General features: G+C 35.5%; 4 protein-coding genes across 4 annotated transcripts in view; 2 read left to right on the forward strand and 2 right to left on the reverse strand.

Moving 5' to 3' along the window:
- LOC122715254 (unc-112-related protein-like) overlaps nucleotides 1–11,412 on the reverse strand; it is a 37,322-nt gene extending 25,910 nt beyond the window's left edge. Inside the window, exon 1 of the mRNA XM_043937297.1 lies at nucleotides 10,873–11,412. Coding sequence (XP_043793232.1) covers nucleotides 10,873–11,011 — 139 coding nt within the window. The 5' untranslated portion in view covers nucleotides 11,012–11,412. The remainder of the gene's footprint in view (nucleotides 1–10,872) is intronic.
- Nucleotides 11,413–13,019: 1,607 nt separating this feature from the next.
- On the forward strand, nucleotides 13,020–14,495 carry LOC122715257 (putative transferase CAF17 homolog, mitochondrial). Its single transcript, XM_043937300.1, has 2 exons — nucleotides 13,020–13,158; nucleotides 13,275–14,495. The coding sequence occupies exon 2, from the start codon at nucleotides 13,308–13,310 to the stop codon at nucleotides 14,421–14,423; it is 1,116 nt and encodes a 371-aa protein (XP_043793235.1). The 5' UTR covers nucleotides 13,020–13,158; nucleotides 13,275–13,307; the 3' UTR covers nucleotides 14,424–14,495.
- A 445-nt stretch (nucleotides 14,496–14,940) lies between these two features.
- LOC122715255 (RNA-binding protein 34-like) lies at nucleotides 14,941–17,687 on the reverse strand. Its single transcript, XM_043937298.1, has 4 exons — nucleotides 17,547–17,687; nucleotides 15,860–17,313; nucleotides 15,468–15,775; nucleotides 14,941–15,370 (listed from the first exon to the last, which is right to left on the reverse strand). The coding sequence occupies exons 2-4, from the start codon at nucleotides 17,271–17,273 to the stop codon at nucleotides 15,164–15,166; spliced, it is 1,929 nt and encodes a 642-aa protein (XP_043793233.1). The 5' UTR covers nucleotides 17,274–17,313; nucleotides 17,547–17,687; the 3' UTR covers nucleotides 14,941–15,163.
- A 422-nt stretch (nucleotides 17,688–18,109) lies between these two features.
- Nucleotides 18,110–20,650, forward strand: LOC122715256 (tubulin--tyrosine ligase-like protein 12). Its single transcript, XM_043937299.1, has 2 exons — nucleotides 18,110–18,289; nucleotides 18,372–20,650. Exon 2 carries the CDS (start codon nucleotides 18,375–18,377, stop codon nucleotides 20,223–20,225), a length of 1,851 nt encoding a protein of 616 aa, XP_043793234.1. The 5' UTR covers nucleotides 18,110–18,289; nucleotides 18,372–18,374; the 3' UTR covers nucleotides 20,226–20,650.
- Nucleotides 20,651–22,666: the final 2,016 nt, after the last annotated feature.

A 22,666-nucleotide genomic window follows, 5' to 3' on the forward strand; every position in this document is an offset into this window, starting at 1 on the left:
ATGCGATTTCGCGGCAAAACCCGTGACAAGCGTCAAAGACACGCAACTAACAGGGTAGAAAAGATGGAACCGCGTGCGTGTGAATCATCGTTCTTCCTGCCATTAATGGGATCCGGCCGAGCGCGTAATATTCGATTCGGGATAATCGAGCGATGGTCTAGTCTTCGGTTAGACATCGACCGGTTCTCCTCCAGATCCTGTCAGACCACCGGTGTCGAGGCAGCGAAATTAAGTTCGCATATCTCGGGGAGAGAGAGAGAGAGAGAGAGAGAGAGGCCGACGAATGAAATTGAAATATCGTCTCGCACGAGCGAGCAATGCTTCGAATCGAAACAGACCGAGGAGTGTCGCAATGCATCGATCGGGGATATTCGATTCGCGATCTTTGCTGGGAGGAACGATAACGATATATATTCGCGTGTATATTTAGCATAGAGCGCGCGGAGCGAGAAGAGGAAGCGAGTGGACAAAGATATCCGTTCATGTGGGTTCCGTTGGGCCGAGTAAAACCGATCAATCGGATTGCGCGCGACTTTCTAACCCTCCGTGTCTCTTTTTCCACGAGGATCTCAATGGATCCCGATCACGAGTCGCTTTAAAAAAAAAAATAAACGTACAATGAATTTATTCAAATGAATTCCTCGAGCGAAATATAAATATAACTTGATATTCAGAGATGTAATAATAATCAGAATTGTGTTTCCGAATTCTGAAATATTTATTTCAATATACACGGGATGAAATGTTTTTAAAAGTTTTCTTCGGAACCGAGGTGTAAAGGAGTAGATGGAAGGTAGGTACGGTCCTGGAGCGCGTAAATACGCACGGTACGCGTTCGATATGTTTGGCCGGGTGTCAAATGTCGGTCGTAATGTGCGTGCGATGGAGAACGCATACGTTATAAACGGACGATCGAGAGTCGCTTTTATACCCCGCCAGGATCGATATATGTTTCGCGTATTTCACTCGATGCCCAGGGAGAAAGACGGGTTGAACGAGGCCTCAATTAAATCACCGTTTATTGCCGCTACGGGGGCAATTCGTTTACGTGAATAAATTTTAAAACGAGACTCGAGGCTAACGCTCAACGACTTGGAACGACATTTCCATTGAACGAGCGCACCCTTCCAATCATTTACGTAATCCTCGTTATTTCAAAGTTAGAGGAAGAAAGGCCGATGGCCACCTTCCAAGACACGGAACGGACGAAATCGAAATTCTCGGCAGATCCATCGCGCCCAATTCACCGCAAATGCGCGAACACCCGCATCCTCCTGATTGGTCGCTCCAATTTGCTCGCGGCCGCGGCCTGAAAACTAAACGACCGCCGTTGAAATATTGAAGAGAATTGCACCGGGGATGTCGGCAGTTATTCCATTGGCCTCGCGCTCCCAATCAACTTTTCCACGTCTCGTGTTCGTGCCTCGACACTGTGCGCGCGCGTGTTTCCTTCGTGAATATTGCACGTGCCGCGTCCTTGCGCCAATCAACGGCCACTCGAGATTTCCGTTCGCTCCCCGTGAACGGCGCAACGCTCGAATCGGCGAGATGGCCTCTCGTCGCTTCTCTATCGCCGTGTATCGTCGTGTATCGTCGTATTGTTGTTGCCGATCACCAGTGAAATCATCGAGCTGCGATCATCGGTGAACAAGTCGGAGAAAGCTCGCCTTATATAGGCCCCTTATATAGGAAAGAGGCGCGCTCGAGGTTTCGTCCAGGATGCTGAAACGTCGAAAAGGCGGCTACCGCCCACGCATGACATTTCGCGTCTTCCCGACGAGGATCCTCGTGGAGAAATAACAGGGAATCGCGAAGAGATAGAGAGATAGATTAAATAAAAAATGGCTATTGTGTAACTACTGAAAGGAAGAACATTCTATTTGGAACAGATCGTAAAACTGCACAGTAGTAGGCGAAGGATTTGAAGAGAAAAATGATTAAACGTATAAGAGGAAAATTATTTTAGAAATATATATAACGTTCCTTTTTTTTTTTGAGTCAAGACTGCGTTCTTACCAGAGGAACGTCAAAAATTTTACGAGAACGTAAAAGTAGTTCTTGGAACCCTTTCCGTCTGACAGTTAAAAAAAAAAAAAAAAAAAAAGGAGCGCGTTCTAAGCGTTCGGAACGGGTGGGGAAAAAAGTAGAGATAGTGGATCCGAACAACGTGCGCGCTAAGATTCCTCGTATATCGAGACCCTTCGACATGAGACGGTAGCCTACCGTGCGATAACTTTCGGTGACAGCATAAATTAAAACGCGATAATTTATTTTGTTACGTGCGTCGTTTTTATCGTTTTTCGATTCACGAACAAAGGGGCCGTGATTAAAAATTATTAACTTTGTTTTCTGTCTATTTCTCGATCGGCTGACTCGTCGAAGAAAATTAATCGCTGTTTTAATATTAATCATTCAAGCTCGATTGCGAATGAATTGTCATTTAAAACCATTGTAGCTTATTCACGAATGGTGCACTCCGATTACGTCCATCGGAGCTCTTCTCGCTAATCGGTGCAGCGGGAAATCGTTTCTGCGAAGAGATCGGTCGACCTTTCTGATATAACTTAATAGTCGATAGAGGCCGGTATCGCTGTGCAATAAAGTATTCGTCTCGTCTTTTCTTTTTTTCTCTCTCTCTCTCTTTCTCTCTCTTTCTCTCTCTCTGAACGACCGGACGTAGCGCTCCGATCTTCTTTGCTTTATTTTCGAGATATGATTCTCGAGGCGCCATCGAAAGGAAGCATCCACAGAAGAGGAAGGCGCACGAAAGCCTATGCCGCTGGCATCGAGGAGATAAAATGAATGAAATACTCTCGTGTTTGTGGGCCAATCCCACAACGTTGCGCGTAGGCATAGAAAAGAATTTAAAAAAAAAAAAGGGAAATAATTTTAACCATTCTTCCGACGAAAATTCCCTGATGATCTCAATGGAAATATTGTTGGCAAAGAAACGAAGAAACGTGTTATAACTCGTAGGTATTTCGTAGATGTTTGCCTCGTGCGTGACATCACGATCGCATTGAGCCATCCAAAGGGAGGACCGTTCTCTAAAATATTACCTTACCAATCTTCTATTAATAGAGGTGTGGTTTGTTTGATCTCGTCATCGTCGAGGACTGCATCTTACTGCCTTGGAGGAAATTTCCTTCGGTGTTCTCTTTTATAGGAAAGGAACGACCTTGACCAGGTCTTCGAGGCGTGTCGAACAATTATCTTAATAAAATGATCGCGAATTTGGTAGAACGCGATGAAATTCTTGGTAATGAAATGTTTGACATTTTTCGTCAAAAGATTGCACGCGTGCAATTTTATCTTCTGCTCATTGCACATTTATTCTTGATCGTGACAAATTCGTTGAACCGATTTTGCAGCCATATAAGTTCCGTGGTTCGTGCCGTTAAACCACAATAATGAAGTCACTCAGTCAAGGTTTCTCTCAGTGGCGAGGATTATCATTTTCTTCTTCGGTACTTTCCGTAGTTGGATCGACTGTCCAATTCGTTATACGCGAAGATGAATCACGATGATCGAATTCAGTTTTTCGTTCTCTCTTTCTAACTACTAGCGTTAATAACGATCGTTGCAATTTTATACGCGATAGCGTAGTCCATTGAAAGCAACAAAGTTTAAACAACGTGACACAAAAATACATATTGGGTGTTAGGTCTATGCTATATCCCGTGTCTTAGGTTACGGTATGATATCAATGCTCGGAATCCATTCACTTGGACTCCTAACGCAAAACAATATCGAACAGTAGTTATCTTATCCTAAGGAAAGCAGCGTTTCGGAGACAGCATTATTTCTTTTCCACATATTTCCACCCTTTACAATACGATAAAGCTTGACCCCGAAGTTTCACTTTACGCCATTTTCTCTTGTCAAAGTTTAGTCATTGATTTGCTGACAATTCGACAAAAACACATTTCTTACGTAATATTAGCTTTTATTGGCTTTCGCCATTTTTATATTACGTAACAGATTATCCCGAAGCGTTGTTTAAAATACAACGAATAATTTACCGACTATTAAGATATAATCGCAAATACCGCAATATGACTGCCAAGTAATTTCGTTTTACGATTTTTCCTCGACGCGCGCTTACGTATTATATATATATATATATATACGACTCTCGTGCAATTACATTTCCAGTAAAATATCCGAATACAAAATTATATTTTTTTACAATAAACAACCAAAAAGATTTTTCCAACATTCATGGAAAATAATGGTAAATAATCGTGAATCAACAGCTGTCCGATGAGTCAGTGCTGGCTCAACTTTTTTGCCCTTACCTCCGTTTCTGTTGGAGCATCGCCAACTGGCTGGTGAACAAACTCCATCGGAAACTGTATCTCCCTAGACGTACCACGTAACCATCTACTATTGAACTTGCGAAACTTTCATCGCGATTTACCTTATGTACAACAGTTCCTTCCCTCGCGAGTGTATTATTCACCCGGGCCAAGAAGAAAAGGACGGAACGTTTCCAGACGAAAACCCATTACCCACCACGCCTAACGTGTATATACTCTTAACATTGAACTCGTGTTACGAAATCGGAGTCGATTTATGAACCATTCCTGAATCTCGTTTACGATTCGATTCCTTCTTCTTTTTTTCTTCTTTTCTCGCGGTGAATCGTTTTACATCAAACGCAATTACCCCATTCTGGAATGGTGGCCGCCATGTCTGAGCGTTCCGTTCCTCGAATAATTAGTCGGCGGCGCATCCCTCTCTCGTTCTCAATTTATTTAAAAGGGATTCCTCTCTCGCGGATGATTCAGCCAGCCGCCAATTACCAAAACTCGTCGAGCACGTTCCCGGGATCGGGTAAAACTCTACTAAAAACTGATTGTTGCGCGCTCGCTCCCGCCCTTGGGGAATTTATTCATAATCGGAGAGAAACGTTGCGCGGCCAGTTGCCGGCGGGGACGGCCATCGTGACCGGCGTCGTGTAACTTAAAACTGGAATAAGGATATACGTGCATCACACGCGTGTGAGTCATCGTCGAATGCGGGGAAAAGAACGAGAAGAAAAGTTTCGCTCGAGCGGAAATCGGCGTGAGTTGTCCCCGCGATAAGTCGGCTGCCTTCTCTCCCCGTCGATCTCTGTCCAGCTTCGAAGAGCGCAGTCGCAATCGAAATTATTATTCGACGTATTATTATACTTGCTCCGATTGGCAGGATCGATGATCGTCGACCACTTATTACAACGTGAAGTAGCAACGTGCAACTTATTAGCATATCTACTTAACGGTTGGAAGGATGATCGATGGTATTCAGAGGCAATTATCGTGTTTCTCCTCTCCTCTGTCTAGCTTCATCCTCTAGCTCGCTTCATAAATCGAGGCTACGAGAAGACGAGAGATGGTGATTAGAGGCAAGAGGTAGGAAATTGTTGATAGATACACCCTCGTCGTGTGTGAATTCGTTTCGTTATTCCGGGTACGATCCCATCCCTAATTCCAGTGTACAGAAGTATAACGACTAATCTTCTTAAGTTTCTTCCGAGGAAGTAAGTGGGTTTTGTCCCTTGCGATATCGCCCCGATCCTATATCACGAGTAAATAAGATTAACGCGAGAACTGAGAAGCGATGAATCTTTCGCGCTTTCTTCCTTTCCATAATCAAACAGATAAATTGGACGTTTTTGGGATATATATATATGGGTGAGTCGTCGCTTAAGCCAAGCCAAATGATAAACGAGAAAGATTATTTTTGCGGGTTTAGTTCTGGGGAATGGAATGGAGCCCAGAGATACGGCGCATAGCGTGAGATTAGCGGAAATGATTTTGCATAGAAACGTGCCTGAGATAGAAACTAGGTATCTTACGGCCATGAGAATCGAGGAACAAGGCGTTTGGTAACGAAACACAATGTTTAAATATTAACTTCTCGAACATGGTATGATACGATATCGTAATCCATATGTTATTTCTTGCATCATCGTTGCTTTGCCTTCAGCGCCGTGGTTTATAGCGTCTTCATATTATAACGCGATTAAGACGTCTACCGCATTTGTATACGCGTTGTGAATGAACTAGCATTGTAATCGGATAGATTATAGTGGAAACGTTTACATTGACGTTACAAAATAAGACACTCGACATGTTTGCTAAAGTGAAATATTTTGATCATATTAATTTTACGCAATTTAATGAAATAAAAATGAACGTAGTTAATCACTCTTTTCAATATAATCATATTCATTGAACAACAAAATTAATAACCAATGTTCATCGTGAAGAATATATCATGTATACAAGATCTTTTAAAAGGATCTAAATTGATTAATCTCGCTTTCTGAAAATCAAACGATTTATCTTAACATTGAACAATTGCGTACATCACTGTTTGTCAAATTGGAGTAATTTGATTCGTGTACAAAATAGCAAAGTGATCGATTAAGAGTGGTAATTGTCTGCGATGTGTTAACGTGCATGATGTCGAGGTAAAAGAACACACACCTCGTTCAAGTACCGTAAGAACGACCTTGCCTCGAAATGGTGAAACAGTCCTGGTGCACCACAATAAAATACCTCGATTCTTTTGCACTTGGTGCCTACGAGGGAAAGAAGAGAAAGAGAGAAATCGAGAACGAGGACACCATTTTCAACCAAGGAACGGATCTTAAAGAAACCTACCTTCTTCTTTACGCGCCACATCACGATCCAAATAAATCAATTAGATCGTAAACGAATTCCTATTAATAATTATGACACGTTTCGTTAATGGTTTATACGATCTAAATGTTAAATCGTCTCCGATTTAACACCGGTCACAGTCATGATGTTTCGCAATGTCATCGAAATCTTTCATAATAGTACGTAACCACTCACGTATTCTCGCGATCAGAGCAGGAAATTGCGATGACGACTCGATTTAACAAAGAAATTATCTCATCCGCGTTTCCAATTTACCAAGAAATTCAATTTAGAAATCGACAAAGGCCGATTAAATTACCATAAATTTGCTTGAAGAAGAAACAAACAAGAATCAAAGAGAAAAGAAGAAGAAGAAACTTCATCGAGTATCTTCATCAAGAGTCAGAGTAATCAATTCGTCTCGCCCTTGTGTCACCTACTCCCTTGGATGGGGGGCTCCATTTTTGCATCCTATCCTATACGAGGTAGCCGGAATATAAAATTACGAGGCGGGTAATCCGAACCTGTACACGTAAACCGAGCAGATAATTCGAGTTAAGTGGGATAAGTCTCGTTGCTCGGATTTTGTGCCCTGGTGACTCGGTCGCCGATCAGGGGGTAGATGTTAAAAAAATATCGAGAGACGTGTTCGTGCGTTCGTGCCCACGCGCGTTACTGGCCTCGCTCTCTCGCTCTCTCCTCTCCGACCTCTCCACGTTTCTCTTCTTCCACACCATGCGGCCAGACTCCTACGGAATGGTACGTGTCGTAACCAACTATAAACATCGGCACCTGCGGGCCTGTCACCTTTCCTTCTAGCCGTGCCGCCGATATTGCTTTTCTGCGGACTCTGCGAAACTCGTACAGATCGGTCCACGAAACGAAAATGCTAAGGAATCGCGCGCACCGAGAATTTTCTTAGGCTTCCCGCGGCGACGAGTTCCATACAAGAAAAAATGCCTACCTGTGGTGAAAAGAAAGAGAGAGAGAGAGAGAGAGAGAGAGAGAGAGACAGAGAGAGAAAGAAAGAGAGACTTATGTGAGAACGACGATGGGATCCGATCGTGGGATCGTGCAATATTCATATACACGGTTTATCGGTTTCGTTAATTAAAACGAGAGATGAGGGAAACGAGGCCGAGACGCATGGCCGCAACGATGGTCGCGAGGGTCTGTTTCGATTTCGTAGAACCGGCGCAAGAAGAATGTAGTCTTGTCATCGGCTTACTGATGTACGGTACTTTCGAGTTCTCGACTTTTTTCCGCGCTCTTCCCTTGCTCGCGTACACGCACGTGTCCATCCGATGAACGTTAATTATGCGAGCGTACATACAGCTCGACAGCTTTCCTTTTATTCCTTTTACCTCTCACTTATAAATCGAATATCCTGCATCCTATATATATATATATATGTATATATACATATTCGTTGCGATGCAATTTAGAAATCACAATCGCGCGACAGCCGTCCCTATGTACTGTGCGATGTCGTGCCATTCCAACGCCAGCGGCGTTTCCCACATGCAAAACACGTTAAATCTCTGGCGGAAGATAAAAAGCGCGAATAGAACGTGTCTCGCTCCGCGTTGTCCAAAACGCCACGCGGAGATATACGGCGCTCGTTCCGTACAGAGAATATAAATTTTACCCGATTTTTAGCCAAATGCTGCCTCTAAACAGTCGGGCCCGATGCGATCGTAAGATATCCACGGGAAGTGTCTCGTAACGCTGATGTATCTGTATTGTGGTTAAACGCGCCATTTATAAGCGCTCGCATCCGTTTAAGCGGTGAACGAGCGAGCGTTGTCACATACACTCGTGTGTATGCAGGCGTCGCAATGCATTTCACTTACTTCGCTCGGTTAGAATGTCGACCTTTCGCCCCCACCGATGTTATTCAACCGAGTGTGATTCCGTGCAAACGGGGGCCGAGATGTTCGAGACACCCGGTACGTATTTACTTTTTGGTACAGAACCGAAATGCTGTTCGACGAGCACCTGTACTCGTCCACGGTAACTTGTCAAACTGGAAGGGCAAAGAAAGGGCCACCTAACAAAAGGGGCCCTCTCCTCCGTCGCCGGATTTTTCTTTACCTGTTTCCCACCTTCTCCTGGATGAGTCTCCGATTTTTACGTACCTGGCTACGTGAAATCGGCGAACACCGAGTCTTTTCGATCCTGTCTTCAACAATGTTCACAAATTCGAGGAACAGCTTAAGATAATTTTTGATTCGATCGATATCGAATCGTGTTCTGTCTGTCGAGACAGAAAATTACGTTGATCAAAGTGTGGGTAGATGTATATATATATATATATATATATATATATATATTGGTAGTCGTATGAAATTATCGTCATTAAACACATAAGGGACATATCTTCTAGATACGAGTTATCGCGTTGTCGCACGAGCAACGAGTAAGCATTATAGTTGAAATCTTCTTTCACCGGAAGTAGCCTTCTGTTATGTTCCTCTATAGAAAAACCGTTCGATTGTTCGATGCGAAAATTGCATTTCGATGGTATATGCATTATGTGCACGAAGAAATTGTTCGTTTATTAAAAGATTGTTTTTAATTGTAATTAATAATTGAATAATATGAAAAAAAGTTTATCCCGATTTAACACCTACATAAAAAGAACTAATTTAGTTGGGGATTATAGGACGAGATTTAATGAAGGTATATAGAGGGTCGGGCGAGAATAAAATACTCGAGAGATCCTTTTTAAGATCAGAGAGATCAGAGGTTGTATACGTGGAAGTAGAAAGCCGGCTTCGAAAAATCGGATGGTGGAAACACCGAGTTAAAATAAGCCTCTGACTCGTTCTCTGTCGTGCGATCAGAGAAAGAAACGAGACGGAAATGTCGTCTTCATAAGACTCTACCGAAAATATACCAAAGCTTAATAGAAAACGAGCTGGCGCGTACCACGAGTTTATACGCTCATTTCTAAACAAGCGGCAAATGGATGAAAAAGGGAGACCCAGATCTTTCGTAGGTGTAAATTACAGTAGCTTGTAAACGAATCTAATAAAAATAAACCAATAAAAAAACGAAGGTAAGAATAATTTTATTTTAACTATATAAAAGAAATTCAGGTTGATAATTTTGTCAATAAGCAAATTTTCTTAAACTGCTAACTTCATTTCGGAGAATTGCGTTTCTTCGAACATAACATCAAGCGTATAAATTATTATTGAGATCGATCGATAGATATAGAACTTAGCCTTGAATTTCACGGACAATTTGCAAAGAATTGTATCAGGTCTTTTTAAGACAGTTGAAACAGGCTGCCTTGCGATATATATTCACTTGTCTATTCGGCCGTGTATACGTGGGTTACGGTATACGCTCAATTGATCGAAATTGGCTAATTCGTCGAGGCTGAAACTATCGTACTCCCAACCTGGCTAATTATCCGGTGTATTGACCGGCAGTAGTTCTCATATCGAGTAAGTCAAAGTGAGAAATTCCAACGTGAAGATTCTTAATTGTAGAATAAGTGTAAATTACGAAGTAATTAAAGAGTAAAAAGAAGAGCAAGATATCCGTAGAATTAAAATTAGTCCTCTTGTAGCAATTCAGGAGGGAATCGGATACCAAATAGGTTATGCTTATCTACGACGAAAGTGACTGTATGGTATCCGTTTTACATGCGACGAGACATAGGAATCGCTTGCCGGTCTCACGTGTCTCTCGTCTTTCTACGGAGCTGTGGGAGCTCCTTTAGCATATAAAGGAGTCGGTGATCGCGTCCATACGTCCGTCGTCATGGCGAAACTAGTTCGCCCATCCAGTTTTTCCACTCCCGTGCACGCTTCAGTCGTGCTCTCTTCGATGGTGGGAGACCACATCTCGAGCAATCGCGTTCCTTGCAACGACACGCTAATCCCACAACTTGTTGCTATTCCGTCACATTAAGATCTATCGATCATTCTAACAGAAATTTCATTCGATATTCATTTTTCAGAAATAATGCATAAACCAGTCCTTTTCTTAAAAATATAATTCTTACGAGATAGAATTTTTTTATTTGACTTTTCAATATGGACCTGCATACAGGTTATCACGTGACGATTCTGTTTATCACGTGTCATAAATAATTCGTGAACGATCGTTCGAATTTTCAATTTCTACACGTTCTTTTCAATTATTCGACATTAAGAAATATAATATGTCAGTCATAAGCGATATTAAAAGAAACGGAATGTAGACTCACCGAGATCTTCGACCAGTCGAAGCATGACACCGCCAATATGAAGTTCTCCTTTTACTCGTAAGCTTCTCTCTACTTGAAGATCGGTCACGTAAACGCGCAGCACCCAGCTGCCGTCTACCTCGTGACCATCAGAATACATGTTTCCCGATCGAATGATCGTACGTCAAAAAACAGAATATGAAAAAACACGTACTTTGCCGCGTATGCACCTTCAGTTCCAGACACTTGAGTACAAGAAAAAAGTTTGTTTAAGGCGCGGAAATCATGATTTCGCGGCACTTGACATCGCCGCGAATACACTTTTGGAGTTAATCGTCACTTGATAAGAAACAAATTGTATTAATTTATTGGGTCCACCACAGTACTATACGATGGAATCTCACAATTTTTTAGAACGATCCGGTCAAGTGTGCGCACTTGCGATACACTGGCTGCCTTGATCGGCTCGCATGAATCCGTTCCGAATAATATGTAGAGGCGCTTCAGTCGACAGTCTCACGTCCCAGCTGGTTTCTCGACTGGTGTCGACCATGCACTCTCAGCTCGGCTACACTCTTGCCGAGAATAGAACTATTTACAAGTGACGCGCGCTTGGAATGCGCGCGCAGATCTCTCCCCCGTCCTCTTTACCATCAAGCGTCGCGCCCCGCGCGCGGTAACCCGTCACACAACTTGGTTTCCTTTCCCTCCGACAGTCTACCGACATCGAAGCTGTTTTGTCGTTTTTCCTTTCCTATTTCATTGCCTTTGAATACTTGTTGTCCTTCTCGATCTCTTCATGGATAGTGTTTGTATCAACTGTCTCTTTTCTTTCTTTACTGATGCGCTTATTTCTCTATATTGGTACACCGTATCTCTGAGAATTTACCAGACTTTATGCAGATTTCACTCCTCCAAATATTGTATGCTTAAAATACTTCTAAAATAATGTATTAATGATTTTTTAAATTGACGTAAGGTTTTTTAAAGTGACGTAAGCTGAATATGTGATTCAAAATAATTTTGATATATATAGGACGAAAATTATATACATTTTTCGTGAAATGTTATTTCATAACATTTTATAAAAAGTTTTATAAATCGCAAATTTTAAATCATTTTTAATACAATGATATATTGAAATATTTGAACATTTTCAACAATTTTCTTAAATTTTTTTAAATTTGCAAATTTATAAATTCAATTTCGATTAAATATCATAATGAATTCAAAATTTTAATGCTATATATGTTATAAAATTATCGCTGAATATTTTGTCATAGACTAAATATAAGAATAGACTAATCATGCGATGTATTTTTATGGCTCAAATTTTAAGGTTTTGGAACCCCATTATCATTTTCATGTCATTCACATCATTACCAACAGAACACAGAATCTGATTATGGCGGGATTCCGAGCGTTTATTTTCACAGGAAATATAAAATCAAATGGACGACATATGTTTTAAAACAATTGTCTAAGATTATTTGACAAAATAACAGCGAAAAAGAAAAATTCAGGTTTATGAAATTCATATATGTATATGTCCTAATATATTAATAATATTAGAATTACCAGAATAAGAGAAATTTAATTAAATCAACCTATCTCGTGTCAAAAAACATATATATCAAAATATAATATTATGTTTTATCAAATCATTGTTTTAAAAATATATTGTAAAACCAATAATATTGTAAAATCAATCAAAATTTCCTACATAAAAGATTAAGATATATTTTTTGAAAGAGAAATGATGAGAATATTCTATATTAAAAGCAAATATAGACAAGAGCAAATAATAAGGAGACAGATAAAATAAAAATTAAGGAATTAACGCCATCTCTAGAATGCCATAAACAAAATTAAATGTAGGTAAAAAAAAAAAAAAAAAAAAAATAATGGATAAATATAAAATAAGAATTGAACACTAAGCGCCATCTCTTGAGTATTTTAAAAAAAAATATTTTTAAACTCAAAAGATGACATTAACATTCAATTCTTATTCTATCTCTATTTTTGTATTATTTAATCTTTTATCTATATTAATTTCATTTACAACTTTAAAAATAGCGTTAATTTTTATTCTATCTTTATTCTTTTTTCACTATTTGCTTTCCTTATCTATATTTGTTTTATAATATTTCTGCAACATACATTATGAACTCTGTTTTGCTATAGTTTTATATATTGAAGCTAAAAGTATAGATGATAATACTTCAAATATTTAATATTTATAAATTTTAAAAATAAAGTTCGTAATAGTTTGGCAGAAAAACTTTTTATAATATTACATAAACAAACGTAAGATTATTTATTTGATTATAACATATTTGTTTGATTAAAATTAAAAGTATAATTTAAGGTTAGAATTTAATGAAGATTTTTATACTGGTTATCTGCATTTTTTTTTCACAAAGGTGAAATTTATATAAAGATTGGTTGTTATTTTGATGATATTTAATACAATGATTGTTCATCTCAAAAAATTTATTCCATCATTCTGCAAACTGGATAATCTTGGAAAAGTACAAACAAAATTTGTTAGATATAATTCTTCACAATCTTCACCCAGAATCTTAGAACAACTGAAAAATAAAAGCTTATTACGGGTTAGAGGGAATGAAGTTTTAATTTTCTTACAAGGATTGATTACAAATGATATGAAACATTTTGAAGAAGGGGCAGCAAATTTATATGCATTATTTCTAAATACTAAGGGTAGAGTTATGTATGATGTTATTATCTATAGAAGTCAAGAAGATAATGTGTACTATATTGAATGTGACTCACAAGCTGCAGAACAATTACAAAAACATTTAAAAATGTATCGAGTTAGAAGGAAAATAGATATAGATCATTTAGAAGATAATGTAAATGTTTGGGCATTCTTCGATCCTATTCAATATATGAATAATAAACATATTAATAATAGGCAAAAGCTTGAAGGTTTAATATTTCCATGTGGTACTCTTAATAATAAAGTAAGCAAAATAGTTGATAATATTATGATTTATGAAGATCCTAGATTATCTGATTTAGGTATCAGAATTTTAGCAGCATCAGAAATTGAAAGACATAAAATAATAAAACATTTAAACTCAAATGCATTGGATTCTGCTAATCATTTGAGTTACAAAGCATTTCGTTATAAACTTGGTGTTCCAGAAGGTATTGAAGATTTACCACCAGGAAAACCATTACCATTAGAAGTAAACTGTGATTATTTGCATGGTGTTAGTTTTCATAAAGGTTGTTACATTGGTCAAGAACTTACAGCACGTACCTATCATACTGGTGTTGTAAGGAAACGTTTGATGCCTCTATTATTTAATGAAATTCCTAATAAATCTTTTTCATATGATGAAAAAATTATTAATGAAACTGGTAATGTAGTAGGTAAATTTAGAGGAATTGAAAATCAGTATGGATTAGGTTTAATGCGAATCAATGATTCTCTGAATGCCCAATCACTTACTATATCAAATATTAAGTTAAAAGTATCAAAACCTATTTGGTGGCCACAAGAATTGCAAAAGCAAATTGTTTCCGTTAATAAAACAGAATGAATAATATTATTTTTTAAATTAAATATAAAATTGTAATGTATAAATGTAAAATAAATATATTATCAGAAAAAATTATATATTATTTTCCATCAATTTTACTTTATAGGATGGAACCTATTGCTAGCACATCTACGGAAGAAATTCATAACATTGAGCAAAATCAAGATTTAACACCCACAGTTCAGAATTCTAAAGAAACCATAACTGGAATATTTAAATGTTCTTATTGTTCATTAGAAGAACGATTTGATTTCAAAGGCATTAAAGCACCATTTGCACGACAATTAACCTATTTAGAAGAATGTTATATTATGAAAGATCCTTTTAGTTTACCAAACAAAGGAGAAGTTTTAGTATTAGGTGCCGATTGTAATTTTTGTAAGAAATCTGTATGTCTAGGATGCAGTATATATTTCGGGAAAAGATTTTGTTTAAAATGTGCATCAAATAATATACAAAATTTGCCACCACAACTTCATGCTAAAATAAAAAATTTAATAAAAGAAAAAGATTCATAAAAATAATATTTTATTAAACATTAAATACGTCCTTTTTTTCTCTTTCGCGTTTGAGAAATACATACTGATGAAAGTTTTAAAAACGTTTAACTGTTTTGATTCAATAAGATAATGCAACTTATCATTCTTATAAGTTACAATGAGTTACATATATGTATTAAAATTAATTAAAATTATTTTTTATGAAAACATTTGATATCATTATATTTCTTACTCTGCTATTTAATTTGATGGCTTTTTAGATTTAGCTGTAAGTTTTTCTGCCAGAAGTTTTTTCTTTTTTTCAAATTTAGTAGGTTTCTTCTTTTTTTTATTTGCATCAGCTTTTTGGCCCTGAAATTTGTTTCCTTGTTGTAAATTAGTTTGTTTTTTTTCAAGATTTTTTCCCTTTTCACTTATTCTTTTCATAGCATTTTCTTTATTACGAACCTAAAAAAATATGAATATTATTAATATTTTATTAAGTAAAATAATTTAAACAAATATTTTAAATTACAAATATTTTTTAACATATAAAATAACATACTGATGTTGGTACTTCAATATCATTTTTTAATTTTTTATTTGATGTTTGGGTATTTTCTGTAGAAAGTGATCTTTTTCTATATTTGTCTTTCTTCTTTTTATATTGATCAATAACTGGTTTTACTCTAACTTCTCTATTTGAAATTGTTGTACCATCAAGTTCTAATGCTAATGTCACTGCATCTTCATTCTTAAAATTAACATATCCAAATCCTTTGCCTACTCCAGTTTTGTTGTCTCTAACTACTCGTACAGATTCTATTTCACCACACTGTTTAAAGTGTTTTACAATTGTATTATCATCAATATCTGAAAATTATAATATATAATATTAATATATAATCTTGTGATTACTTTTTATTACTATTATATTATTACATATATTATACTTACTATAATGTAAATTTCCTAGGAATATACTTTTTTTTGAATCAAATTTATTCTCTGATTTATTAGATGCATTTACTCTTAAATAATTTCCTTCAAATTCTGTTCCATTTATAGATAAAGATTCTTTAACAGATTCTTTAGATACAAATTTAATATATGCATAAACTGATTTCAATTTAGGATGTAATTCATTTTTAATAGCTGCAACTCTTTTAGGTACATTTACGGATTTTGCTATTTTACCTCTTAAACGTATTGTATCAATTTTTCCAAATTGCTTGAATAATTTTTTCAATTTTTTCTTCGTTACATCTTTTGGAAGATTACCAACAAAAATTGTTTTTTCATCTTCTTTTATTTCCTCTAAAGAAGTATCCATACTTATTTTATTATTTTTATTTGATGAAGAATTTTTTTGTACCTTATTTTCTTCTTCTCCTTCTTCTTCCTCTTCTTCATCACTTATATCATCATCTTCATCATTTTCATCTGGTTCAACAAAATCTTCATCATCATCATCATCCTCAGCAATACTGTTACTCAAGAGGGCTTTTAGACCTAAAGCAGATTCATCACCCTCTTCTTCATTTTCTGATTCTTCATCATCATCATCATCACCATCATCATCATCATCTTCTTCTTCCTCTTCTTCCTCTTCTTCAGCTTCTTCTTCATCTACTTCTTCCTCATCTTCATCTTCATCTTCATCTTCATTTTCTTCTTCTTCTTCTTCTTCTTCAATCTCATCATCACTATTATCAATCATAGAATCTTCCATAATTGATGATAATTCAGAACTATCTTGAATAGAATCAGTGCTTTTATCACTTGATTTTGATCCATCAAACATTTTTATTCCTTTATTTATTTTTGTGTCTTTGTTTTCCTCATAATCTTCATCATCTTCATCACTTTCATCTGCTAGACTAGATCCAAGAATATTTTTAACAGTTTCTTCTTCTTCTTCTTCTTCTTCTTCTTCACTCTCATCATCATCATCATCAAATGATTCATTTTCATTATCATCACTATTTTCCATTATGCTTCCTTCTAATTTAATACCCTCGTTAATATCATCTTCTGAATCAGACTCTACTTCTTCAACTTTCACATTTTTCTTTATTGATTGTTTCTTAAGAGGCTCTTGCTTTTTGTCATTTTTTTCTTGATTTTTCTTTTTTAATTTTTTGTTTTGTTCGGGAGACTTTTGAGATAAATTATTTTTTTGTATTTGTAAATTTTGTTGCTTCATGCTACTATTATTTTGAACTTTTGATCCATTAATCAACGGGATTTTACCTGTTGGTGTTTGTTTAAATTTTTGATTCTTTTTTTTATGTATAAATCCATCTTTTGGTGAATTTAGAGAGTTTTTAGAAATTAGATCTTTATTTTTCGTCGATACTGCTTTAACCATCTTTCAGAAATCTTACTTATCGTCTCAAATTAAAATTATCCTGTTATAAATTCAAATATGATTAAATTTCACATATATATCATTTTTAATCTATTTCAAATAATTTAATTTTTGTAATATATAATTTTTGTAATAAATAAAATTATTATTCCACGTGTAATACGTTATATAGCGGTTAAATCGAAGATAGATTAATATAAAAAATTATGGTGAATTAATAAAAAAAAATGTTCTATGTATACTATTTGGTAACAAACAATATTAAATACTTACTACAAGTATATATACACAAATAAAATCGCTAAGAATAGTTTACTTTTCAATACGCCGGCTCAAACTGAAAACAGTTTAAGCGCCAACAGGATGAACGAAACCAGCCATTAATGTTCCGTATCTTTTTTTGAATGTAACGTACTAGCAAGAAACAAAATTCTCTACATTCTTATAAAATCCCTAAGAAAAATATTTATATAAATCTATAGAAAATTATTTGATTGGTATAATTGAAGGAAAATATGAAACGCGAATATGAAAGAAGATAATGTATAAAATAATATATAGAAAAAGATGTCGAAACTATAAAATATTAAAACTGAAGTCATTAAAAAGATGAAAAAAAAAAAGTATACTATTAACTGTATTATTTATTGGAAAGAATAGATTCTATTATTTCTATACAGTAGTCTTTACTAAATCTAACAATTCCAAAATCGAATTTCCCTATGGATCTTACAATCAATTACAATATTATCACTATAATCTTAAATTATATTTAAGAAATTATTATGAAAAAATAATTAGGTTAAAAAATAAATGCATATATTGCATTTATTTTAAATTGTGATTATATATTGCTGTAATATTAAATCGAATTTTCGATGTGAAAAAAGAGGTTATGTTTTAAAGTATTTTATGATCTCGTAAGATTCTAGATTTGTAAATAGTTTATTTCATAAATTAAAATATTGATAGTTGGAAAAAATTTAAATAATTTTTTATTATATTTATTATATTCGGTAATAATTTTTTTATAAAACTTTTATAAATTAATTTATGATATTTGTAATATTTTAGATTATTGTCTTATTTCGTTTATAGGCAATGGATGGTATAGGATTATTTAATACTTTTCTTCAATCGCATCGACCTCAATTAGAAATGTCCGGGGTGCCTAAAATATTTTGGCAAGTGTTATTTAAAAAACTTCAATGTCAAACTTTTGATTCTGGCATGGTATTTCAGTTGGCAAGAATTGATTATGATGATGCTGAAAGAAGTTCAAGAGATCCTATTTGGAAACTTTTTGTTTCTTATAAGAATGGTATTTCTGCTCAAGATCCAAGTAATATTTATTTAATAGATCATGCATGGACATATGATATTAAAAATGCCAAACAAAATTTATCAACTATACCAGGTTTATTAGATCGTATGTGTTCCTTAATGGGTTTTGACATTGATTCAGAAGAAGATGAAAAAATAGATTTTGTATTGAATGAAATGTGGAAATATAATCAATCTTTTTCTTTAAATAGCGGATCAATAGAGGATAGAATGCCAGTTTGGTATATTATGGATGAAGTGGGATCAGCAATAAATCATAGCGATGATCCTAATTTTAGAACAGTGCCTTTCCTATATTTACCAGAAGGTATTACTTATACACTTTTATTTCCTATAAAAGATGTTGATTATGATGAAGAAGTTACAAGAGATTTTGTAGAAGGTCAAACAAATGATCAAAAAAAACGAAGAGCTTTACTGTTACCTTGGATAGACACATCATTTCTTGGAGAAAGTTTTGCACAAGTAGAACCCGATGAAAATTACTTTTTAGCAGGTCATATTCGTGAAAGTCTGCCAGAAAAAGTAGATCCACAATTACCTCAAAGAGATAGAAATACAAAATTAAAAGTTTTTTCACAGTACACATACGTAAATGAATATTTGAATGATTCCGCATTTGAAATCGTAAATAATGAAGACCACGCGGATATTTTGTGGTATACTTCACACTTTAAAGAATATAAAGAATTAAGCATTCGATCGCCAAATATTTTTGTAAATCAATTTCCATTTGAAAATGTTTTAACAATCAAAGACTTATTATCAATTGTATGCAGAAGAAAAGCAGGTAAAAAATCTTACGATCCCGGCACACTTGAAACTTATCCAACATGGTTACCAACTACTTATAATTTAAGCATAGAATTAGTGCAATTTGTCACATATTTTGAACAAAGGGAATCAATGGGTTTAGATAATCATTGGATTTGTAAGCCTTGGAATCTTGCTAGAGGATTAGATACGCATATTACGAAAAATTTATTCCATATTTTACGGTTACCTAGCACAGGGCCAAAGATTGCCCAAAAATATGTTACGAATCCAGTTTTATACGAGAGGCTGGAAATCGGAAAAGTTAAATTCGATGTGCGATACATAGTAATGCTCAAATCTGTAAATCCTTTAAGAGTTTTTGTTTACAAAAATTTCTTTCTAAGGTTTGCAAATAAAGAATTTGCTTTAAATAATTTCGATGTGTACGAACAACATTTTACAGTTATGAATTATTCAGAGGACACTCCACTTTGTCACGTAAAATGCGCAGATTTTATCATAGAATGGGAAAGGCAGTATCCTGACTTTTCGTGGAGAGAGCATGTCGAACCAAAAATTTTGCACATGTTCCGTGAAATTTTCGAGGCTGCAATTGCAGAAAAACCACCAAGAGGAATTGCGGAAAGCTCAATAAGTAGAGCTGTATATGCTATCGATTTGATTCTTGAATGGAAACAAGAAACGATACAGCCTATGTTACTCGAGGTTAACTTTTCGCCTGACTGTAAAAGAGCTTGCGAATATTATCCAAATTTCTATAATGATATATTCAAATGTTTATTTTTAAATGTTAACAATCCAGAAATATTTCACGACTTGTCTATGGAATAGAATTAAGTTCTCCATGAAATATGATGGCCTAAATGCATATATGAATTATAAATATCGAGAAGCTATTAACGATCGTTTTGTGGTCACCGTTGTGTCCAAATATATTTATTTATTTAAAGCAAGCGAATTCCGCATTTCGTATGCGATAATGAGCTGAAGTAGCTCCAATAAATCTGCATATGCGAACGTTAAGGGTACATTTGTTCCATAAATAATTTGTACCATAACTTGACAACGAGAAGACTATTCGTAGTATCTAATGGAATAATAAACGAGAGAACAATTGAAACAGCTTCGCAACAGCTCGCTTCAGACACCGCGTATATTATATGTAGTAATATATAATTAATGAAAAATGATGATGATCCAAATTTTTCAGTGATATTTTTTCCGATATAAATAGATAATAAAGACTGATATATCGAAGCATATGAAATCAATTGTAATTCTTTTTTTTATCATCTCTTCTATATATTTTTTTTTTTATATTTTGTTAAGTCTCCTGGTAATATTGAATCTAAAAAGGATTTGACAAGGATTTTTATCTTCCTTGATTATTTTTTTCATTCTTTTTTCTCGTGTATATTTATTTTTATATATCTATATTGTATTATTTTATATTGTTAGGGACGATACGATTTTATTGCTTATTTTTAGATTTCAAGATATTTATTACGCTAGTCAAAATATTTACTTCATTGAGTATAAAATTATAAAATATAAAATTTTTCATATAAATTGTTTTTATATTTTATATAATTATTATCACAAATTTGAATTTTTTATTGAATTAATAAGATTTTGTATATAAATTTCTTTCGTTTTTATCAATTATTATTCGAAATTTCGTCTCATGTATGAGAACATGATTAGCCACAACGATTATTTCTTTATATTATTTTGTGCCAATCGAATCGCATTTTACTGACAATCGTTCGCGACAACAATAAGCTTATGCTATGATATTTTGTTAATTATCGCTCCGCACGTTATTCAATTATTTCGCAATGATATTTGCGATGCTTGTGCTCGTTTGAAAAAGCTTTGTCTTTCTAGCACATCGATAAAGCTCGTCTCGTGCAATTATACAAACGTATCGACGCTCGAATTTAATGTTATTACAAATACGAATAACATAAAGCTATTTTACTTACGATATTTTGTTCGATATAATTTAGCGGATGTTAAACTATAATTGATTCATAAAGAAAATATATTTCGAGAAGGAAAATCAATGAAATATCGTTCGCAAAAAATTACTTCAGTTATTAATTAGTAAAAACGAAATATGTTTCAATAGTAACAAAATTGAGAATATCAATAGAAGAAAAAAATTTTCTTTTCGATAACTTTGATCACGCTAGATCTTTGATAGCTAGATCTTTTTCCTTGCGATGAATCGCTCATTGTCGATACAACATAATTTATATTTTATTGGAATACGTGCAATTTATCTTCTCAATAAGGATAATTTTAAAAAAAATTGGCGCGACATTCAAAGCGAAACAAAGGACGAAGAATATCAAAGATTGAATGCTACGTCGCGATCCTTCTTTTCTTTTTTTCCATGGAATTGATTATCTTTCGCCCTTTTAATAATCGTCCTCCCTTCGCCGAAGCAAGTGCGTGCGGCTCCACGTAGTCGGTTCCGTTCTACAATACCATGCATTCCCGAATGTTACGTCTGCAATCACTGTACTTACGTGCACACGTCCGTGCATTGTTATATATTCGTTTCCGCGAATTACGGTATCACACATGCAAAAAAGGCAGGCGGGTGAAACCACCTTTCACTGAAAGTGCTCAGACGACGGTGTTGCTGGTAATCATGGTAATTAAGCAAATGAGTTCTGCGTACAGGGACGTCAATAACGAGGGTTCAGCACTGACGAAGTCGTTTCGTCTCGTCTCGTCTCGTCTCGTCTCGTCTCGTTTCGTTTCGCGAATGTTCAAAATTACTCTCACATACCTGTATCCCCCTTTATTTCGACGATATCTTTCCTCTTGCTTCTTTTTTTCGCGTAACGATAACCTGATGTTATCGTAGCAGCGGTTCATACCCCTATTTCGCTCCCCGCCGATTCGTTTCCTCGGTCGAGACGAGGAGATTGATATCAAGAGAACATTGAAACGAGCGTTGCGTTGGCCCTTTTATTTTCAACGGGCACATCGGCCTGTTATTTCTCCGAGTTGTGCGAGCGCCGATTCTCCCGGCCGGCAATTTCGTGCTTCTGGTGCCGTGCAACACTCCCGGCTAATTTGGTAATTTCGTTTCGACCCTTCTCTTCGACCCGGTCGGGGCGAAGAATTTGTCGGCTGGAGTTGCGCGGTCGGTGCGGTAATTATTCGAGAACGAGGCCGAACGGTGGAAAGAATACGTTTTATCGCGAGGAACGCGAGTAATTTTCCATTTTGCCTAAATGCCTTTTCAACGTTCGGCC

Source organism: Apis laboriosa, unplaced genomic scaffold, assembly GCF_014066325.1.
Source record: "Apis laboriosa isolate Shangri-la unplaced genomic scaffold, ASM1406632v1 scaffold34_cov151, whole genome shotgun sequence".
Classification (NCBI taxonomy): Eukaryota; Metazoa; Arthropoda; class Insecta; order Hymenoptera; family Apidae; genus Apis; species Apis laboriosa.